The sequence below is a fragment of the Brachycentrus maculatus genome, unplaced genomic scaffold (assembly GCF_059751285.1).
Source record: "Brachycentrus maculatus isolate JH-2025_06_01 unplaced genomic scaffold, ASM5975128v1 h1tg000285l, whole genome shotgun sequence".
NCBI classification, from domain to species: domain Eukaryota; kingdom Metazoa; phylum Arthropoda; class Insecta; order Trichoptera; family Brachycentridae; genus Brachycentrus; species Brachycentrus maculatus.
This window is the reverse complement of record NW_028281036.1, coordinates 1,712,185-1,737,827: the sequence shown is the minus strand read 5'-3', so window position 1 is coordinate 1,737,827 and position 25,643 is coordinate 1,712,185. Positions and strand designations below refer to the sequence as shown.

The following is a 25,643-nucleotide window of genomic DNA, read 5'->3' as shown; positions in this document are numbered from 1 at the left end:
CATGAAGACTATCAGCATAATGACGTCAGAACTATAAAAAATGACACTTGTTCAAAGATGGCTTGTTTGATGCATTACCAACGCATTCATGAGAAATCTCTAATGGACTTACTTTACAGAAAATAGTTATACAGTAGAACATCAAAAATATGACATCCCGGGAAATCGGATCAAAATTTTGAGGAAAAATATTCGTAGGAAAACACGCAAAGACTGAATAGAACATACAACATTTTTACAATTTTATTAACAAAGTTTTCTCGCAAAACGTTGTAAATAAATTATTCTTCTTCAAACCCTTATCCGCACCCCAATGGTGCATAGGGCACTGCATAATATAAACACATTGTCATGTTGATCGTTTACACATGAAAGAAAGGTATTCAGCCCCTTTAGATTAGATGCGGATTAATATTTATGTACTTTATAAAATTAATCAACTTTGTTTTAACCTCTTTTTTATTATAATACACTAATCTACCGGTTTTGTCAAGAACTTTATCATCATCAGGGTTTATTTCATTCTAAAACATTAAAATACTAATAATTAATTACATTCCCTTACCAAAAACTTCCACACACTCCGTAAAAAAATCCTAAATGTAAAATTGTGCCACTAAGTGTCTGCGAAAATCATTCAAGAAATAAAATTTACATAGTTTGTGTTTATATAACTTTAGTTTATGTTTTATCACTTGTAATTTTAATTATATTTTTTGTAATGAATATGAACGTCTCGTCAAGGGTTTTGCTTAGTGATTCGTTTATCCAAATATATATGTATGTATATATGGTATATATATATATATATATATATATATATATATATATATATATATATATAAATATATATATATATATATATATATATATTATATAATATATATATATATATAATATATATATATATATATATATATATATATATATATATATATATATATAGATGGTATATGGATATATATATATTATATATATATATATATATATATATATATATAATATATATATATATATATATATATATATATATATAATATATATATATATAATATATATATATATATATTATATATATATATATGTGTGTGTGTAAATGTATTTACAACATTTTGAGTGTGTCCAAATACTTGTTCACAAATCTGGATTATCTCCAATTAAAGGAGTTACGGAAAATTCGAGTTGTGTGGTTGTCAATAATAATCAGTTGCTCAGACTTCCATTTTCTTCTTCATCTTTGATGAGAAAAAAATGATACTATAGATGAATGCATTGTTAAAAGTAATACATAAATAAATTAATCAAAAATACGAAAAATATCCAATAAATGAATGATGTGCATAGAATTCTAAATACAATTGAATATTTGTAATTTATGTGCCATTGTTTACATTCCTCGGACTTTTCACTTTGAATAAATACATAATCCTGGGAAACTCCTATTTAAATTGAATAATGAGGAAAACAATCGAAACAGGTTGAAAATTTAACTGGGATATTTACATAATTCGTTTACTGTCATTTTAAATAATTTACATTGAGGTACCTACTTTGAATTTGCACTATTTAACACGTTTCATTGTCCATGTCGCTCACTCCTTTCGAGAACGTCATGTATCAAAAAACTTGATTTTTCAGTAGAACGTTTTTAAAGTTTTGAAATATAATAAAATGTAATAAAAATAAATTCAAGCCACTTACTGAACTTTTTACTGTGTAACAGATCTTTTTAGGTAAACCTGAAGGTTTTTTCTCCATTTGAAAAATATTTAGTATATTTCAAAAAATTATTTCATTATACCTTTTCTTCAAAATTATGCAAAAACAACACTTCCTGCCCTGTAGCGGGTAAATATTATGTTAAAAATATGCCGCTTTTGCTGGGATAAAGTACATTTTCTGGGCATTCCGAAAACATACACAACTGAAAATTGACGATTTTTGATTTATGACGTTCTTGAAAGGAGTGTGCGATATGACCAGTGACTTTATAATTTTTGTATTTAATCCCACCGATAATGATATTCGTATCAAACAAGCTATCCATATATAATTCTTTTAATATTTGACCTAGTAACGAAAATTCCATACAACAACAAAAATAGAGAAACAGAAAAAGCGATCTCTCTGAAAAATGTGCGGTAAAATGATGTTTTGATTAACTCATCAACCATTATGCCACTTCGTTGCAGGGATAGGTAGAGAGAATAGAACGCCACACCACTTTGTTTTTGCAAACATTCTTCGCCTCTTCCACGTTCATGCATCTGCGCAATGCATTTCGATGCATTCCGTATCATTGCGGAATGCATCGAAACACGTGTCACAGTAGATTTTAAGAAAAAGTGGTATTTACTAAGTAAAACATTAATTAAAAACAGTTAATTCTTTTACAACATTCTGAGTTTGTCCAAATACTTTTTCACAAATCTTGATTATCTCCAATTAAAGGAGTTTTTTATATTATTTTTTAACATTTTATCAAAGATGAAGAAGAATACGGTCTAAGCATTCACGGGGCTGACGATCGTCAAAGGCTGGTTTAAGTGATCACTTTACTTTTTTATGTTTGTAAAGTGATCACTTAAACTAGCCTATGTCGGTCGTCAGCCCCGTAAATGCCCAGACATCCATATTCTTCTTCATCTTTATGAGATGTCAAAAAATAACAATTAATCCTTATTAAACACACTGTAGCTTGTCATTCACATCGGTTGATGGACATCAAATGAAAGACACAATGCGTTTTATAAAACGACGACCATCTTGACCTAACTTAACCTAACCTGTGATGTACGTATGCAAATTGTAAATTAATAAAAAAGATAAAGGAAGCCATTTTGTATGCCACAAACCACAAAGGAGATACTTAAAGCAGTTCTATTTCTAAATTCTCATTATTATTTTTTTAAAAGAAGGTCATGAAAATTTTTAATTACCACATATCGCTCACTCCTTTCAAGAACGTCATAAATCAAAAATCGTAATTTTTTAGTTGTGCATGTTTTCGGAATGCCCAGAAAATGTACAATTTCCCAGTAAAAGAGGCATATTTTAAACTTAATATTTAACCGCTACAGGGCAAATGTGTTGTTTTTGCATTTTGAAGAAAAGGTGTTGTTTAATTATTTTTTTAGTAAACCTAATGTTTTTGAAATGGAGAAAAAGCCTTTAGGTTTTACCTAAAAAGATCTGTTACACAGTAAAAAGTTCAATAAGTGGCTTGATATTTATTTTTGAACTTTAAAAACGTTCTCCTGAAAAATCAGTTCTTTGATTTATGACGCTCTTGAAAGGAGTGAGCGATATCTCAATAAAAACGTAAAAGTGAATAAACTTTTTAAAACGTAAATATCAGTAGGTCAAATAAGAAGGATGATTATAAAAAAATTATATACTTAATGTTTAATTTTATTTATTAGTTGCCTTAGAAAATTATTTTTGCCTACTATGTACGTAGAAAGATTTATGACATATTTAGTTTATATGCCTTAAAAATTACAGTGGATGAGTATAGTCAATAAATGAATAAGGTTGATCCCTAAAAACAGATTTTTGCAAAGTTTGAGTGGTATGGCGTTCAGTTCTCTCTGACTACTCCTGCGGAAGCGGCGTGTTAGTTAGTTACTTATTTTTCTTAATAGTAATCAAGCAACAGTTACAGCGAACGCGATTACAACTCCATACTTACGAACAAATTGTTAAATAATGGCTCAATTTTAAATCCATTTCTTTAATTGGCAGAATAAAATCTACGTTATAGATATGACTTAAATGCATACTTGTAGTGCATACAGGTTGTTTAAAAACCTTTTTAAAAATGCTATGAAATTCTGAAAACTGGTCAAGTTATAAGCTACCTAAAAAACTAAAAATCATGTTTTCCGGCATTTCTCAGTATTCAAAAATTATCCGACTATAAATTGTACATTATCTACAAGACATTGCTAATTCGTTTTTTTGCAATTACCAGATTTTTTGTCAGTCATATCCGAAGTTTATTAAAAAGTGGTTCATTATATTGAGAGTTTAGTGTATATTTATTTTTTAAAAAAGAGAAATATTTGTGTTTTTATTATTTCCACAAATATTTCAATTTCATACTATAGCGACTCATTATTAGAAATAGGTATCAAATTGTGGTAGAGTGATTTCGAACCGAGAAACTCTGACTTAAGAGTCCGCGACACTAACCACGGGACCACAACCCGACACATTTACCGAGTAAAAGTTTTTTTTTTAAATCTTCATACAGCGGTGGCCCAGCTTACTGTAAACACTAAACTCTCCGGTGTTCGTTCTCTCACGGAATCGAACTTGCGACCTTGCGCCTTACTGGCTCAAACAATTTTACACTACGCCATAATAACATGTTTTTAACATCTCGAAACCATTAGTGTTACATAATATTTCAATAGCGCACAAATAAAATATTCATTATGCATAAAACGAGGCATAATATCACAAAATCAAGTATGTTCTGCTGATCTTACGATGCTTCCAAGGATTTTCCGCTTCGAACCATTTTTAATAGTCGATATTTATGTCAGTAATTCCGTGTTTCGGTCAGCAAATCATATTACATTGTTACTAATACCATTGGTGCATTGAATTGGTCAGCATTTACTATTTATTATATGCACATTTTTTTCCGCCTCCTTAGTGTAATGGTCAGCACGCTCGGCTACCATACTGGGGGTCCCGGGTTCGGTTCGTAGGGGGGTCAAATTTTAAAAAAATCAGTAGACTTTCATTCACCTTAAGTCATGTGGTCATGGTAATTTTATTCAGTATTGTTTGACATTTCATCATGGCAAGACTGACTGGATTTAACTTTTGTTTTATACTCCGTAGTGTAATGGTCACCACGCCTTGCTACCGTATTGGAGCTCCCGTGTTCGGTTCCCAGGGGTATCAAATAAATATAAGTGACATTAACACTCTAATATTTATTCAAAATTACCCTGGACTGGTACCTGAAGCGGAGGACTACTCACCTTTCCTTCGTATTTTAATGATCAAAATAACACTGCGTTTATATGATGCAGTGCCCTATGCACCATTTGGTTGCGGATATATATATATATATATATATATATATATATATATATATATATATATATATATATATATATATATATATATATATATATATATATATATATATATATATATATATATATATATATATATATATATATATATATATATATATATATATATATATATATATATATATATATATATATATATATATATATATATATATATATATATATATATATATATATATATATATATATATATATATATATATATATATATATATATATATATATATATATATATATATATATATATATATATATATATATATATATCACTGCATCACATAATCGCAGTGTTATCTCGATCGTTAACACACGAAGGAAAGGTGATCAGCCCTCCGCTTCAGGTACCAGTCCAGGGTAATATTGAATAAATATTAGAGTGAAAAAATCAATATTAGAGTGAAAAAATCACATTTCTTTATTTGACCTCCCCCCCCAGGGAATCGAACCTGGGACCTCCAGTAAGGTAGCCGACGGTGTTGACGATTACACTACGGAGGCGGACGAATCGTAAGGGCATGTCGTTCATAGTACTGATTTCCATATTCTTCTTCTTCTATTACTTCTATGTTATTTTCTTTAAAAAATGTTTTTGTATTGTTTGTCAAATTTTGATTTATAACGTATTTATATAAGATAACATCTCAATAGGTGACTAAAAAAATTACCGAAATGAAATTATATAACCAAACACAACCTGAAATAAGCGGTAGTTTGTTTACGTTTAAAACGGGTTTGTTTTTTTTATTTGGATTATCCCAAAGTAAATGCCTTCAAATCCTTGTGGGGTTTTTATTTCTCATAAAAACATCAACAACAATAATGAAGGTCCTTATTTATTTACAAATTATTCCTGAGGTAACAAATAAAGTTAAATGTAAAAATTACACAAAAAAAGTTTTATGTACCAAACTCAGAAAATTAAACATAGTCACAGAAATTAAAGTACCTACTATTTTCATTTAAAAAATCTGTCAATGAAAGCTAAACTGGGAGTACACAGCGGATTCCTGATTCCAACCCTAATGTATAGGAATGAAGCATGGACATGGAGTAAAAGAAGGGTGAAAGTAGACTGAATGCACTCGAGATGCGATCCCTCAGACGAATGTGCGGAAAAATTATGTATGATAGATGTTCGAACGGTGAAATATGGAAAGTATGCAAAGCTGAGATAAGCATTATCGAAAAAATTAAGAAAGGCGTATTGAGATTGTAAATGAGTGAGGAAAGAACTGCAAAAGGAGCAGAGGAAGACCGAGAGGATGATCAGGTAGGTATGTCAAATAATTCAAAGCGCCGGGTCAGGAGTCGAAATCTTCTTTCATATTCTTCTTCATCTATGTTGAAAGGTTAAAATGTAAACATAACTTACTAATGTTGGTTGAGAAAATCCACATTTGTGAACATGTATGTGGACACACTCAAAAGGTTGTAAATTTTAATTCACTTGTGTAGGTGACTTGACAAGCTTTTTCCAAACAAACAAAATATTGTAACATAAATACATCGTGGACATGCACACAAAGATTTAAAATATGAGCTGTTAGTAACAATAATCAATAATTGATTATTTAAGGGGCAAATTGTTCATTCAGAAGACTTACCCATTTTCCACATGGTCAGTCCGCGAGGGTAGGTACCTAACACAAAGTTCAGGTAACGCATCCACAGATGTTACGCACATGCAAATCAAAGAAAAAACCTGTTATGGCGGGTTTATCCATGGTTTATCGCAACATTCAATTTTCCCGCGAAGCGCAATTCAATTTTAAAATGGAACGAGTTATCTAATTGGCATTCAAAGAGCTCTTTTAACTTGAACTTTGTGTTGTCTCTGTCCATTTCAGTGGAGTTGAATAGCTGCGTCTCTTTCTTCCGATATTATTTTGCTTGTGTCTCTTTCGTGCAGCGTTGAAATCGTACATTTGTCTCATGCAGTCTAGTTTTCTCAGGTTATTAAGAGCAGGGGAATAAAACTGTTTTTTGACTAAAATTTGCAACCATTAATTGTATGAAATCAAAGTAATTTAAGAGTAAGTCCACTCACAAGTACGAATAGGCTATAAAACTTTGGAGTTGAGTAGGGCCATGATAAACGGTGCTGCAAAAGCCCTTGGATTGATTTCGGAAGCAATTGGACGTTAAAAATCAACAGCAACTAAAATTGCTAACAGTACGAGTTAATGCAAATGAAAATTCGCCAAATCCATAATTAATTAACAATGATAATGAAAATCTCATGGCGTTTATTTTAACGCTTTCTTCAGAACACGAATCTTAAAATATATCAAAAATTGAACAATTTCACGATAAACATACTACGTTCAAACAATATTTATTTTTAGAATTTATATGTTTAAGATTCTAGCTCACTGGTTTAAGGTTATGTTTCTATGGTAAATAATGTCAACTCGATGAAACAACCATTGAATCCATGGGTCACAAAAAAACTCCAATTCACTTTAATTTTATTTTCAACACCATTCGTTCTTTATTTTTATGTATGTAAATTCAGAGAAATATTTGTGATAAAAAAAGGGGAACAGAGAGAATAAAATGCCATACCAATCTGTATTTCCATACAATTTTCACCTCTTCCACATTTCAACATCTTTTCATACATACACGATGATTATTCCAACTCCTGACTTGATGGTTTTAAGTATATAAAATTATTGATCATGCCAAGTTTTTCTCGGCCTTCCTCTGCTTCTACTATCAACCATATTCGCCTCATTATATTTTTTAACTATCCTCTCTTCTCACATTTGCTTTACATACCCAAACCATCTCAACACACCTTTCTTAATTTTATTATGATTTCGCGAAAGTGTCGTGGACTTATAGTATAGGGTTTAGTGATTGATTCCCCAGCTGACACGATTTGATTTTTATTTTATAACATATTTGGCTTATCGTCATTAATTTTACACTAGCACTTGACATATATTTTATTCTTCAGTTATCTTATATTACATTTCTATAAACTAATATTTACACTTCATTTAACATCCTATACTTACATATATTTACATCTCCTTACATTTTTTTTAAATACATAATAAATGCTTCAGTGTTATGAAAATGCTATATTTGTTTAAATTTGTATGTATTGCATATAATTAAAAATGAAATAAACAACCAAATTTACGCACTTCCTCGATTAAAATAAATATAATGTAGGTATATTATTTATTTTATTATTATAATACGTTATATTTTGAATAAACTAATGATCGTTCAAAAATGATTTGAAAATTCTTGTTAACTTTTATCAAAATTCTTGTTTTATTTCAAACCCCTGTGGAACGTTTTGATTTCAAATATTTTATCGCCTTCCCTTTCTGTCTCAGGAGATCCCGCTTCAAAATCCGCATTCAGTTAAAAAGCGCCGTCGGACATCGGCCAGTCGCCCGCTGGCAGCAGTCAGAGGTGGACGCTATCGCTCTGTACGTCGATCCGTCACTAACTCGTTCGCGCGGCAATCTCTTCATTGTTCCATCGGAGTTTCTTTCGCAAAACATCAAGATGGTTCGCCAAATAATCGACAAAATGGCAGTGAACATCGCTAGAACTAGACTTTTCACGATTTTCAGTGATAAAATCCAGCGCCGTTGCTCGTCTGATGTAATTTTGTGAAGACATAGCGGAGCGGTGCAATACATTCTAGCCTATAATAGAACTAGATGAATGAAATGTCAGTGAATTTGTCAATAATTACTTACGGTGAATATCAGTTCAAGTGATATATTTCATAATATTAGTTGAATCGTGCTCTCTTCACAAAAAAACTAGTTCAAAATACGTTTGACTTGACGTTTGTGAAATGTTCGTTAAATTCAAATTGAGCCCGCAATTTTTCAAACAATGAATCGTTCGAAATCTTTTGTTTTGATATAGTGTTGGGACTGTTTTTAAATAGTGTTGTGTGAGGCAAAATGGCCTCGTATTTGCAATGGAGTGGTGAAGTGTTCGTAGGCCTGCTGATGCTAATTTCCTTAGGAGCTAACGGACTGGCGCTTCTCGTTTTTATCCTAAGACCGTCTTTGAGGACCATATCTAATAGGTGAGTTCCTTTTACGATCCCGTTTCTATTTACCCAACCTCTTATTGTCTACAATGGTAAGCACCCTTGTAGAAAACCAGGTACCTGCCTAAAACTTCAAAGATCGCAGCTAAGAAACTAAACACAAAACATTATTATTCTATTTTAAAAAATTAAAAAATGTGTTTACCATACATACATTTTGATTTTTTGGACTGATTTTTTTTTGTATGTAGGTAGAATCGTAGTTTTTATACATTTTTATAATATATTTCATATATCGCTCACTCCTTTCAACAACGTCATTTATCAAAAAACTTTTTTTTCAGAAGATTGTTTTTAAAGTTTAAAAATATAATATAATGTATTAAAAATAAATATCAAGCCACTTATTGAACTTTTTACTGTGCAACAGATATTTTTAGGTAAAACCTTAATTTTTTTCTCCATTTGAAAAATATTTAGTATATTTAAAAAAAGAATGTTACACGTTACAAATGATTACTTAAACCAGCCTATGACGGTCGTAATCCCCGTAAATGCCCAGACTTCCATATACTTCTTCATCTTTGTTGTGATGTCAAAAAATGATTGAATTATGATACTCAACTACATATTCTTCAATATATCTTCAATAATGCATAGTATCGATCGATACAGTGTTATCTTGATCGTTAATCACACTGAAGGCTTACATCAGTCTTTCAGACACTGTTTCAAAGTAATATTGAAATATTTAATATTATTAATATAGTATGTTATTATATTATTCTCAATAATAACTCATATTATGAAAACAACCATACATATATTAAAATGCCTTGTCATTCTGTGAAATTATAAATGTATGTATTTACTTTCGTGTACTATATAACTGTTTACACTGCAAAATGTTGATTAATATATTATATTTAAATAAATAAACATTTTAATCTTTGGTCCACCGTATAATGTAATATCATGAAAGGTCAAATATTGAATATATGACATACTTATGCGTGCACTGGTCACCTCAACAAAGATGAAGAAGAGTATTGAAGTCTGGGCATTTACAGGGCTTACGACCGTAATAGATAATCGTCTTAAACCAGCCTAACAAATAACAAACGGGGTGTACAACATTTTAAGTGTGTCCAAATACTTCACAAATCTGGATTACCTCCAATTATGATTGATTTTTTCCATTATTTTGACATCTCAATATAGATGAAGAAGAATTTGGAAGTCTTGGCATTTACAGGGCTTACGACCGTCATCGATAATCGCCTTAAACCAGCCTATGATGGTTGCCCAAGCCATGTAAATGCCCAAACTTCCATATTCTTCTTCATCTATGTTGAGATGTCAAAATAATATAAAAAATAACTTTTAATTGGAGATAATCCAGATTTGTTCAGTATTTAGACACACTTGAAATGTTTTAAACCCAATTTGTTATTCGATCTTTTTCGGCTTCTACGTCCAACATTCGCATATTCAGTCGTATTTTACCTGTGTTTATCATTCATTAGATCCACACCCCCAAACCAAATGGCACATCTTTCTTTATTTTATTGGTAAAGCATACAATAATGAAATTACACATTTTTGTTCTTTTGCCGCGAGGCTTTTTGCCTAGAATTTTAATAAATAAATAGATAAATAAATAAATAAATAAATAGACTCATGAATTACATGAAATTATAGTAACTTTAAGCAGAAAGAGTAAATCCACTCACAAGTAAGCATAGGCTATAAAACTTAAAAAGTTGAAGCCTGAGTAGGGCCGTGATAAGCTGTGTTGCATGAGCCGTAGCTAGATTCAGAGTCACTTGGACGTAAGGTAATAAAAAAATATATAAGTATATTTTTTAATGAAACTAATAGTCCGCCTCTGTAGTGTAATGGTCAGCACGCTCGGCTACCGTTCTGGAGGTCCCGGGTTTGATTCCCAGGGGGGTCAAATAAATATAAGTGATTTTTTCACTGTAATATTTATTCAATATTACCCTGGACTGGTATCTGAAGCGGAGGGCTGATCACCTTTCCTTCGTGTGAAAACGATCAAGATAACACTGTGTTCATATGAAGCAGTGCCCTATGCACCATTGGGGTGCGGATAAGGGATTTATTATTTTAATAGTTCTTAAATATTTATTGAATACTTACAAAGAAAAAAAATGTTATCAGTATAAGTCGTGCTACTAGAAATATTTATTGACTTTTGATGTATTTATACAGTGTTTTTTTTATTATTATTTAGATACTAGATCTTTTATTATTATTTTATTGTTAAATTATTATGTAGGATAAACTTATCCTCACATCCCTCATATGCTAGACATAAATGTATGTATTATACTTATATATTAATAAAACTTTTTTATTTGCTACACCAGGAAGTAAAATAAATACTTATGTAAAAAAAACACCAGCACTAAAGTCATTCACATCACTATTTAAGGTAACAACATTCTTCATTCTAGAATATTACTAAGAATGTCCTATTAGGATATAAATGCCATATTTGTGAGAATAAAAAATAGTATTTTTTTTATTAAATACATGCATGGTAAGTATGTATATCGGTATGAATAAAAATGTAAATGTGTGTTTGTTTAAAATCTTAAATCTCCTAAGTGATTCACGGATTGCTTTGAAATTTTGACACACTGATGCATTCGAGCACGCGCGTGTTCTTATGGTATATATATATTATCATAGGTAAAAACATGTTTTTACATACATTTTTTTACCGCAATGGCAGCGCCATCTATTTAATGTACCGCTGCACACGCAATACTAAGTATTCATAGCAGTAGTACGTCATAGCAGACGGCGTGCTTCTTGACAGCTACTGTCACTAAGCATTTTCAATTGCATTGTTTCGAAGATTTTTTAAATATATTTCATTGCTTCATAATAATATAATAATAAATCCCTTATCCGCACCCCAATGGTGCATAGGGCACTGCGTCATATAAACGCAGTGTTATCTTGATCGTTTACATATGAAGGAAAGGTGATCAGCCCTCCGCTTCAGGTACCAGTCCAGGGTAGTATTGAATAAATATTACAGTGAAAAAATCACTTATATTTATTTTACCCCCCTTGGGAATCGAACCCGGGACCTCTAGAACGGTAGCCGAGCGTGCTGACCATTACACTACAGAGGCGGACAAAAGCTTCATAATCATTGTCAAATTAAAAATAGTAGAAATGTATGATAATTTTTAATTTTTTAGAATTTATATTGGATTTGGATTTTTTAGAATATATAATGAAAAAAAAATTTAACTCCTTACCTTTCAATAACTCTTTTCTTTTCAAAACCATATAACTTGTGTATTTATTTCAAAGAAAAATTTACTTTCACTATATAAAAACGGAACTTCAAGCAAAAAAAAAACGTTGAATGTTACATGGGTTTTAAGAAAATTTAGTTTCGGGCTATTGACAACTGGACCTTAAACCATTTAAAATTTACAAAAGGACGTATTCTGTATTATATTATTTAGGAAGGTCAATTAATTTTTGGCAAAACAAACTACAAACACATTGAAATATATACTATTTACATTTCCCCAAGTGTGTTCTTCAAATTAAATCAGAAATCATACTTTTCACAAACTTGTCCTTCGTTTTTAAAGGTCAGAAGACAACATCCTGCAAATTCGCAATTTAAAACCTAAATATGTAATAAAACATATTTAAAACTATTTTTTTTCAATATATTTTAGGATTATTGTTTGATTTTTGTTAATTAAAACAAGTCGTTTGTATTTTATTTCTTCCTTAATATATTTTTGTCCGCCTCCGTAGTGTAATGGTCAGCACGCTCGGCTACCGTTCTGGAGGTCCCGGGTTCGATTCCCAAGGGGGGTAAAATAAATATAAGTGATTTTTTCACTGTAATATTAATTCAATATTACCATGGACTGGTACCTAAAGCGGAGGGCTGATCACCTTTCCTTCATGTGTAAACGATCAAGATAACACTGCGTTAATATGATACACTGCCCTATGCACCATTGGGGTGCGGATAAGGGTTTTATTATGTATTATTAATATATTTTTAATGTTATTGCTTGTTCCGCTATGAAGGAAGTTGAATGAATCTTGTTAGATGGGTATCTTTTAAAATACATATCTAAGATTAATATATTTCTTGCCGATAGCAGAGAAGACCTGCAGAAGCTAGTAATAAAGTTGTTTAATGTGTGCAAGGAAAGTGATTTGCTGACAAAATTGAATTGTGACAAAATTCAAGGGTGTTTTAAAGAAATCAATGTAGATCTGGATGTATAATAAAATAGTAGTAAATTAAGAAGTTAAATTAATATATTTCTTGCCAATAGCAGAGAAGACCTGCAGGAGCTAGTAATAAAGGTGTTTAATGTCTGCTAGGAAAGTGATTTGCTGGTGACTTTTGACAAAATTCAATGGTTTTTTGAAGAAATTAATGTAGATCGGGATGTAAAATAGTAGTAAATTGAGAAGTTTTGGAAAATTTATCATGAGATGATCAATAAATAAATAAATGTATAACTATGTACATAAGTATAATAAAAAATAAATAATAATAAAACCCTTATCCGCACCCCAATGGTGCATAGGGCACTGTGTCTTATAAACGCAGTGTTATCATGATCGTTTTACTTATGAAGGAAAGGTGATCAGCCCTCCGCTTCAGGTACCAGTCCATGGTAATATTAAATAAATATTACAGTGAAAAAATCACTTGGGAATCGAACCCGGGACCTCCAGAACGGTAGCCGAGCGTGCTGACCATTACACTACGGAGGCGGACGTATACCTATATAGTAAGTATACCCACCCATAAGTATACCTATATTAAATTTACAGATAGTGATTTTTAAAAAAAGGCAATATTGACATTATAAGTTTACGGTCAATCAACCTACATTTTGACATCTCAACAAAGATGAATACGAATATGTAAGTCTGGGTATTTACAGGGCTTACGACCTGTCAAATGCTAGTTAAGTGATAACTTTACACACGTGAAAAATTCACCATTCTATCCATGATTGTGAACACCACATTACTCAAAACCTGCAAACATGATTTTTAACTTTTTATGTAGCTTATAATTTAAACAGTTTTTTTTATTCACAGCGTTTTGAGTGCGTCCAAATACTTGTTCACAAAGCTGGGTTTTCTTCTTTTGGGATTTATTTTGACACGTTTGTATTTTTACATTTTACATGTAAAAATATCTCTATATTAAGTGTCGAAAACCCAGATTTGTGAACAAGTATATCACACACTACAAATGTTGTAAAATCAATCTTATTTAAATCGATATTTTAACTATGATTTTAATCGTAAAATTATCTATTTTATTCCTCAATGTTATTTCCTGTGCGGAAGAAAACTATATCTTTATATGTTAACATTAATTTGCGTATTATAAAACAATATTTAAAATATTTTTTCACATTGGAGGGTAAACCGATTTGTAATTAAATTCTCTCATTATGCAAATATTATTAACTGAGGAAAAGAATTTCCCATGAATATTTATCCTTATACGATAGTATAATGAGCAAATAACGGATTAATATAATTCATTATACGGATGTTCCGCGTGGTCATTCATACATTGTAGCATCCTTATTTGTAGACAAGTCGCAATGTCTTTTTATTTATTGAATTATTATTACAATTTAATTATTGAACTTGGTAATGAATAATATCCTAGTTGTACAGGAGAAAGTAACCAACTAACAAAACGTAAAATATTCAGGAGGGCCATTTAAGTCACTTTTGCTTGGCAAGAAAATAAACATCGATGCAGTTCGTCATTTTTAACAAGTCAATATATTATAATTCCAAGTTTGAAATCGCTTTGGGATTTTTTTCAGGGCAATATTAGGTTAGTAAGATATCAAATAGTCAATGATCACGTTTAGGTAAAAAAATGCACTTGGTCACTTTCTCCTGTATGACTCCGATATGGTCAATTTATATAGCGACGTTTTCTTGAAAAATCGCCTAAGGGCGCATTACAATTTAGGTTTTTTATTTTTTTATTTACATTTTTACAAATTTACGCGTCCAAAGGGTTAAATACTTGAAAGTGGTCAAGTCTTTTTTTTTATTATACGATAGTATAACAATTTTAATATTATACTATCGGAATAATATTTTTTAAACAAAAAAAATATTGATCACTGTCTATAACCCTTTTAAATAATATTTTTTTAAATTACACCCGTTTGCTTATATTTATCCTAAAATATTGATTGAAATTATTTATTACCAAACAAAAAACATAATACTCGCACCTACATATATTCGAAATACTCGTATACATATACATATGCATACTTGTAGAATACGCAAACAGAAATAAACATTTTTTTGTTGCTTAACTTGTTTGTTATTCTTCTTCTTTTAACCTTTATCCGCATCCAATTACGCATAGGGCACTACATCGTATCGAAGCAGTGTTATCTTGATCGTCAATTATATGAAAGCAAGGTGATTATTAGTCTTTCGCGCTCCATGAATAATTTTAAAGTTATTCTATCCTAACACTCCCGTTTTTTTCATTTCAGCAAAAAAGTACAAATATATGTATACCAGTGAAATGGATATCTATCATGTACGATGGATTGGAGGAAACCCTCACGCCGAAATGAGCATTCCTACCCTTAACAAAAACACCCCTAATGCTTCACAAAATAAGTTTTCTTTAGAAGTTTGGACTTAAAAGAAAATCCTACACGCTGTAATAATTTATTACCATATTCCAGTTGAGAAAATCGTGATTTTTGGGCGCTACGTGTCAAAAAACAAGTTTTATAATATATATATATATATATATATATATATATATATATATATATATATATATATATATATATATATATATATATATATATATATATATATATATATATATATATATTTATATATGTATATATATATATATATATATATATATATATATATATATATATATATATATATATATATATATATATATATATATATATATATATATATATATATATATATATATATATATATATATATATATATAATATATAAATCTGTTTCGCTGGCCTTTCTTCCCTCATTCCTTCCGCTTCACATGTCCAAACCATCCCAACCGACCTTTCTTAGTGGAAATAAAATTTACACTTCATTCTACTACTTTGTACCAGATAATTTATTTACAACATTTAGTGATTAAAGAACAATGTTTCAAAATTGGTTCATATATAGAACTTCCACGAATTTGAATAGTGTGGTTGTCAATAATGGGTAGAATTGGTGAATGTTACTCGTGTGTAAAGTGATCGCTTAAACCAGACTATGACGGTCCCCCGTAAATGCCAAGACTTCCATATTCTTCTTCATCTTTGATGAGATGTCAAAAAATAATATGAAAATAACTCCTGTAATTAGAGATAATCCAGATTTTGTGAACAAGTATTTGAACACACTCAAAATGTTGTATGTTTTCTTCGATTACAAATGTAACTACATTATTTTTTATTATTGTAATGTTTTTATTACTTACAATGTGCTATCCGTTGTTTTTTGTTATTATGTAATGGTATTGTATCTACCGTTAATATATAAATAGTTTTATCGTTTTCTCACTCCATAAAATTGTATAATCGAAGAAATTGTTACTGTTTTATTCGTTATTAGACCGAGGAAAAACTTCACGATCAAGTATTTCAAATACTTGTGATCAGTGTAGAGTGCACAATGCATGGTGCAATAATGTTTGCAAAGACAGAGTGGTAGGGCGTTCTATTCTCTCTCCCTACCCCTGCGAGGAAGCGCCTAGACGGTTAGTAAGACAGCAACTTCCATCTTCTTCGGGCAACAATTTTGCAGTGATTATTATTCTCTTGTATCGAATCGCCGATTGCAAAAATCGGTCTTGTCGCAAAAAAAATAGCACAACGGAATTTTGTACCTTATGTAGCGTAGTTTAATTTTACTTTTAATTTTTACTTCTTATTTTTATTTTTCTTACTTCATTACTTTTAATTGTTATTACCCTTTTTTTACAACCAAATTTCTATTCTTTTTATATATATGTATGTGTTTAACCTGCACCTCTATTGTGTCTGTAAGCTTGTTGTGTTCCCATCTAATTGATGAAAAACATCAAAACTATTTGTATTGCACTGTATTTATAACTAACTAACTAATCATCACGCCGCTTCCCCGCAGGGGTAGGCAGAGAGAATATAGCGCCACATCACTCTGTCCTTGCAAACATTCTTCGCATCTTCCACGTTAATGCATCTCCTCATACATACCCGCCGATTGTCACGACTCCTAACCTGACCACTTTCAAGTATTTGACATACCTGATAGTGCCATCTTTTTCTCGGTCTTCCTCTGCTTCTTTTCCCAATAACATTCGCCTCATAAATTTGTTTAACCGTTCTTTCCTCACTCATTCGTTCTACATGTCCAAACCATCTCAACACACCTTTTTTAATTTTATCGATAATGCTTATCTCAGCTTATTATTTCACTGTATTTTGTTTATTGTAATATGTTTTTCATTGTTTGTGAACCGTAAATAAATAAAATAAAAATAAAAATAAAAACAGTATCGCAAGTTGGTCGAGACGAAGAAGGTGAATAGCGACGGGCAGACCAGCAAACCGGTATGGCGTCGCCCGGCAAGGACACGTTCGGCAATATCGCGTGCTCGCCGCTGGCTTCTAGCGGGCGTTGGGAAATGCAAATTCCGCAAAAATAGACACTCAACGAGCTAGGCCGAGAGACACCTGTTCTAGCCGGGCAATTCGAGCACTGCCCACTTGGGCAGGTAGATTGGTGACAAGTAAGGAAGATGACAATATTCTGTCCAAATCAGCTCGGCTGTCCAAACTTAAAACGCAGTAAGGGACGTTAACAAGTAGAATCTTCTTAGTCCAAAAATGCAAAAAAACGTACTACAAATAAAATGTCCCTTACTGTGTTTTGGGTTTGGACAGTCGAGCTGGAGGCGCGTTGCAGAAGCCTGGATGAGAACCTATCATAAGGAACTGTCACGAGGGATGATATCATACATCGCTCACTCCTTTCAAGAACGTCATAAATCAAAAATCGTTAATTTTTTAGTTTTGCATGTTTTGGGAATGCCCAGAAAATGGATTATATCCCAGCAAAAGAGGCATATTTTTAACTTAATATTTACCCGCTACAGGGCAGAAAGTGTTGTTTTTGCATTTTGATGAAAAGGTTTTGTTTAATTATTTTTTTAAATATAGTAAATATTTTTCAAATGGAGAAAAAACCTTCAGGTTTTACCCAAAAAGATCTGTTGCACAGTAGAAAATTCAATAAGTGGCTTGTATTAATTTTTAATAAATTGTATTATGTTTTTAAACTTTAAAAACGTTCTCCTGAAAAATCAAGTTTTCTGATTTATGACGTTCTTGAAAGGAGTGAGCGACATGATAAAAATAGTGAAGGACATTGGTACCATAAACCAAGCTAGGACACAAAATGCCGAACCCTCTTCTAGTTGAACGGAAGGTCTGCTGATGACGGTCAACAGTCCGGCTTCTCCTGAGGAGTCCTACGTGGTTTCCTCCCAGCAATGAGCAAATGCTGACATGTTGATTGGCCCACATTAGATTTTCCCTCCATCCTAACACAGATTAAAATAAAACAAAAATTACAACATTTTGAGTGTGTCCAAATACTTGTTCACAAAATCTGGATTATCTCCAATTACAGGAGTTATTTTTTATATTATTTTTTGACATCTCATCAAAGATGAAGAAGATTATGGAAGTCTGGGCATTTACGGGGCTGACGACCGTCATCGGCTGGTTTAAGTGGCCACTTTACACACGTGTAACATTCACCAATTCTACCCATTATTGACAACACACTACTCAAATTCTTGGAAGTTCTATATATATGAACCAATTTAGAAACCTTGTTCTTGAATCACTAGAACTTCACTAGAGACATCTATTGGTGAGATGTAAAGAAGCTTTTTTACTAAGCAGAAACTCTTATATTAGTATGTGAGGTCCGAATCCTGGATTATAATCACACACATGAGAAACGCCAGAAAATACCAATTTACCGTAAATGCCCAGACTTCCATATTCTTCTTCATCTTTGATGAGATGTCAAAAAATAATATGAAAACAAAAATTCACTAAATGATCCATAAACCTCGTACATAAATATGCAAGGTATATACGAAATGCAACTCCCATCTAAAAAAAACACTGGCGCAAAGATAATAAAAATTGCCGAGAAATCGTTCCCCGAAGAAAGTTTCTAACTCGATGTTATGTCGCTTAAGGTCTGGGCACTGCTCACTGCCTGTGCATCTCTATAAGATGAAGTGCGTTACATCACCATAGTGCGAATGTGGACAAGATATAGGGGATGCAAACCATACGTTCTTTCAGTGTCCGCTCACAGCAGAGCTGAATAACTTAACACGGGCAGGAATCCAACTCCCCACCCAAGTATCCACCCTTGTTTCTGAACCTAATTCAAGAATTGCGGTCATAATTTCTGAAATGATAAAGCTAAACGCATTTAAACTAAAAAAAGTAACTAACCATCACGCCGCTTCCCCGCAGGGGTAGGCAGAGAGAATAGAACGCCACACCACTCTGTCTTTGCAAAATTCTTCGCCTCTTCCACGTTCATGCATCTCCTCATACATACCCGCCGATTGTTACGACTCCTAAACTGACCACTTTCAAGTATTTGGCATACCTGATCGTGCCATGTTTTTCTCGGTCTTCCTCTGCTCCTTTTTCCACTTACATTCGCCTCATAAATTTGTTTTTTGTTTTTAAACTATGAAATTTTACATTAATTGTTATTATTATATCTATTATTTTTTTGTTTGTAAATAAAAATTATACTTGACACTGGCAGAAACATTCTTTTACTGGGTGACTGCTAAATAAATAATTTAAAAAAAAAACATCTCACAGCTTCCCCGCAGGTGTAGGCAGAGAGAATAGGACGCCATACCACCCTGTCTTTGCATGAATAAATAACTCCATTGTATTTGTAATAAAAACATGCTTTTGACCCCGGTCGTTTTATTAGTATATCCATAATAACACGCTAAAAACAGTCAAAATCCATCGAACCACCTGTATAACAATCGAACATGCTTTACACTACACTACTTGCATGATCACTCAATTAATCTTAATTTTAATTTTAATTTCAGTACTTTAAGTAGAGGTCTACAATATTTACTTAATGGTAAATACTAACACATTAATTTTCTCATCCTTTTTATAAATTTTGAATTTTAAGTAGAATTGACAATATTTAGCTTAAGTTAATGGCTGTTGCTTAATTTTACTCATTCCTTTTTAAAATTTTGAATTTTAAGTACCTATCTACCATACCTGTATTTACCTAAAGGTAGACTATTACATAATGTTTCTTATTCCTTTGTCGTGTCGTTACATAATTCTGAATACTTAATTACCAACGTAAAAATGGAGAATTTCCGCATACTGTGAACTTGATAATAAATAATAATAATCGCTAGGAAAGCGTTGTGAAATAAATAAACTGCCTTCAAAGCGTGAGGCGGCAATATAAAATACTCGTATTTTAAGTGTACTTACTAGACAAGCCTTTGTGTAAGTATGTACTTATATTTCTTCTTTACAGTAAACCCCCCTACAACGTTGACATACGTAACTCTTTATCTTATAGAGAATTTAATAAGGGGTTAATGTTTTACTATGTCCGCCTCCGTAATTTAATGGTCAGCACGCTCGGCCACCTTTCTGGAGGTCCCGGGATCGATTCCAAGGGGGGGGGGTCAAATCAATACAACATATTTTTTACTCTAGTATTTATTCACTGGACTATACCCTGGACTGGTACCTGAAGCGGAGGGCTGATCACCGTGCCTTTATGAGTTAACGATTAAGGTAAAACAGCGTTTATATGATGCAGTACCCTATGCATAAAGTGACAATACGTCCCGTTTTAAACGGGACCATACCGTTCTTAAATAGCCTGACCCATTATAAAACAAGACATTTTTTCATATTTACATTATTTATTCCTCTTATTTTCTTTATCAGCATTCCTTTTCTTTTTATTTATATGTATACTAAAAAAATATATAAAAACTATGAAAAAATAAGTTTTTTCTTGAATATATATACTATTTCGTAAAAATTGCTAAATGTCCCGTTTTGAGGACAAAAATAGATAGTCAGTTTACCTATGCACCATTGGGGTGCAGATAAGGGTTTGAAGAAGAAAATATAATACTACTACTACTACTGCCATCACGCCGTTTCCCCGCAGGGGTAGGCAGAAAGAATGGAACGCCACACTCTGTCCTGACATACACTCCTCGCCTCCTTCACATCCATACATCTAGTCATACATGTCCTCCGATTAGGCAGACTTTTGACACCGCCAGATTTTAAGTTCTGATTGATCTGATCATGCCAAGTCTTTTTCGGTCGTCCTCGTTCTGTTTTCCCGCTTACATTCGCCATATATATTTCCTTAGTCATTCTCTCGTTATCCATTTCTACATGTCCATACCGCCGTAAAGAACTCTTTTATATTGTATATATATAAATATATATATATATATATATATATATATATATATATATATATATATATATATATATATATATATATATATATATATATATATATATATATATATATATATATATATATATATATATATATATATATATATATATATATATATATATATATATATATATATATATATATATATATATATATGTATATATATATATATTTATATATATATATATATATATATATATATATATATATATATATATATATATATATATATATATATATATATATATATTATATATATATATATATATATATATATTTATATATATATATATTTATTTATATATATATATATATATATATATATATATATATATATATATATATATATATATATATATATATATATATATATACATTTTTTTTTTAAATCCTAATTATTTCGTAAGCAATTTTGTATAACAGGGTAACATCATTAAGGTGAAAAGATAATAATGTTGTATGTAAGTATTACGTATTTCCTTTATGATTCACCAAAACGGGGACTTTGAAAACAAGTTTTGAGTAGTTGAACGGCACACTCGTAAATATGTAATAAATCGCAAACGATAAGACATTCCGAGAACATTTGACGCTTATTTTCCTTAAAAAACATGCGCACCAAAAATAAAGAGGATATACGCATAGCAAAAAAAAAACAATTAGAAAAATATTATTGTTATTTTTAATTTGATGACATGACACTTTGTTGTCCGCATATAATATTAAAAATATAAAAATCATAATGTATATTCAAATATTATATTAAGTCAAACACTTGAGTTTTAGGGTCCACGAAATTGTATTTTAACAAACAAAAAATAAAAAAAATAAAATTTTCAACGATATAGAATAAAATAATAATTATGTAGTTTTTTCCAAAATAATTTTATTTACAACATTTTGAGTGTGTCCTAATACTTGTTCACAAATCTGGATTATCTCCAATTACAGGAGTTATTTTTCATGTTATTTTTCGACATCTCATCATAGATCAAGAAGAATATGGAAGTCTGGGCATTTACGGGGTTGACGACCGTCATAGGCTGGTTTAAGTGATCACTTCGCACACGTGTAACATTCCCCAATTCTACCCATTAATGACAACCACACTACTCAAATTCTTGGATGTTCTATACATAAAAACCAATTTTGAACATTGTTCTTGAATCACTAAATGTTGTTAATAAAATATCTGGTCAAATCATAAGCTAAAATAATAAAAATGAAAATATTTTTTTCTAGCGTTTCTCATGTATGTGATAATAATCCAGGATTCGGACCTCACATACCAATAAAAGAGTTTCTGCTCAATAAAAAGCTTCTTTTCAACTCTACAATATACTCGAATTCGCCTCAGTCGTTTGGAACCCTCAGTACGCTATATATATAGCTCAACTTGATCGTATTCAAAATTAATTTCTAAAAATGTTGGATGGTAAGCTTCATTTAAGTTTCAACTGTTACGAAGAATCTTTAGCCTTCCATAAATTATCTTCACTTAGTAAACGTAGGAATATATCAGATTTATGTTTTTTGTATAAATTTATAAATAATATGACTGAGAGCCCCTATCTTCTTGAGCAGATACCTTTTCACTGTCCAATTAGAATCAATAGACATAGTCATACCTTTTATAATCCAGCACCAACAAAGAACTATTCAAAAAATTCCTTTATTTATCGAAGTTGTAACCTAAAAAAGTAATTCTGTTCCCTGTCCTTTCCTTTTCTTCTTTTCCTATCACTGCCATCTCCTTTTCTCTTTATCCCATCCTTGTCTCACGTTCTTCCTTTATATAGACCTCTCTTATGTATAGTTGTGAAGAACTATAATTGGTACTCATGATTTTATTTTTTGTATTCTGTATGTATCATATATTGTAACTGTTGTTCTTCCTTCCAATAAAATAAAATCAAATAAAATTAAAAAAATATGTCTCTTGTGAAGTTCTAGTGATTCAAGAACAATGTTTCAAAATTGGTTCATATATATAGAACTTCCAAGAAATTGAGTAGTGTGGTTGTCAATAATGAGTAGAATTGGTGAATGTTACACGTGTAAAGTCATCAATTAACAAGCCAGTGACGGTCGTGAGCCCCGTAAATGCCCAGACTTCCATATTCTTCTTCATCTATGTTGAGATGTCAAACAATATGACAAATATATCTTGTCTGGATTGGTACCTATAATAGTGGCGCATCAGACTGGAGTGACCGAACGCTTGAAGGTAATGTTGAGTAAATAAGATTAACGAAGGATTATTCAATATGGTTGTCTGGGGTGAAGAAATATACATGAATATTTTCGCAGTTTTCCAGTCAAATAAATCCAGCAGACAAAATACGATGCGAAAGATGGAAATTTGAGGATAAATGGTTCTACAAAAAAAAATCTTTTCAATATGCAAACTTTTTATACAGTGAAATTAAAGTTATGTACCTACGTAATAAACGAGTCGTATTTTATTGTAGGTGTATCCCGGGTTTGATTACCATGGGAGGGTCTAATAAATATTAGTGATATTTTCACTCTAATATTTTTTCAATTTCGGAGGGCTGATCACCTTTCCTTCACGTATGATCGATCAAGATAACACCTGTTTTATATGATGCAGTGCCTTATGCACCATCGCGTGTGGATATGAGTTTGAAGAGAAAGTAGAAATGGAAATTACTCATCGGGAATATTATTTATATAAAAAAAACATGGCACGATCAGATATAATAATAATAATAAAATTGCATAACTTATATAGCGCCATTTTCGTAAAAAAATACCTTAAGGGCGCTTCACGGTGAATGAATTGGGGAAAATATTATGGTGGAAATGATTTAGCAAACAAATGTGTTTTTAGTCTTTTCTAAAGATCATCTCACTCTCACTATTTCTAACCATTGGTGGAAGAGCATTCCACGCCGTCGGTCCTGCAACAGCAAAGGCACGCTCGCCAAATTTAGTGCGTTGGTTGCGAGCTGGTAAGATGACTTTGCCCATTGCAGATGTTGTAGCCGATCGAAGCGTGAGACGTCTATCAACCAATTCATCTGGAATACACAGCTCCTTAAGATACTCTGGAGAGGTATACCAAATACTTGAAAGTGGTCAGGTTAGGAGTCGTTATAATCGGCGGGTATGTATGAGGAGATGCATGAACGTGAAAGAGGCGAAGAATGTTTGCAAAGACAGAGTGGTGTGGCGTTTTATTCTCTCCTCCTACCCCTGCGGGGAAGCGGCCTGATGGTTAGTTAGTTTTTAGTATGTAATATGTTTTTAAATAAATAAATAAAAGATTTCTATTAATAAGTAGCGCTACAATGGATAACGGATCGATTCTCTGAAATAGAATGAAGGGTCTTCCGATAATTGATTACATCGGAAGCTAATTTGTACAAATAGCAGGGGAGGCCGCTGTTTCTGGAATAGGGGATGTTTGTCACAAGGTATACCAGCCTTCTCTTCCTGCTAGGGCTATTTAGTTTGTCCGTTAGTGTTAAAACTATGATATATCGCTCACTCCTTTCAACGACGTGATATATCAAAAATCGTCAATTTTCAGTTTTCAATGTTTTCGGAATACCTAAAAAATGTACTTTATCGCAGTAAAATACTTAGCGGCATATTTTTTACTTAATATTTACCCGCTACAGGGCAGAATGTGTTGTTTTTCCATTTTGAAGAAAGGGTATTGTTGAATTTTTTTAATATTCTTAATATTTGTCAAATTGAGAAAAAACATTCAGATTTTACCTAAAAAAATCTGTTGCACAGTAAAAAGTTCAATAAGTGGCTTGATATTTATTTTTAATACATTTTTTTATATTAAAATGAAATCATGAAAAATCAAGTTTTCTTGATATATGACGTTG

General features: G+C 31.4%; 1 protein-coding gene across 1 annotated transcript in view; it reads left to right on the top strand.

Moving 5' to 3' along the window:
- LOC148305156 (uncharacterized) overlaps positions 1-25,643 on the top strand; it is a 131,343-nt gene that overhangs the window by 37,959 nt on the left and 67,741 nt on the right. Inside the window, exon 2 of the mRNA XM_088267229.1 lies at positions 8,468-9,180. Coding sequence (XP_088123355.1) covers positions 9,053-9,180 — 128 coding nt within the window. The 5' untranslated portion in view covers positions 8,468-9,052. The remainder of the gene's footprint in view (positions 1-8,467; positions 9,181-25,643) is intronic.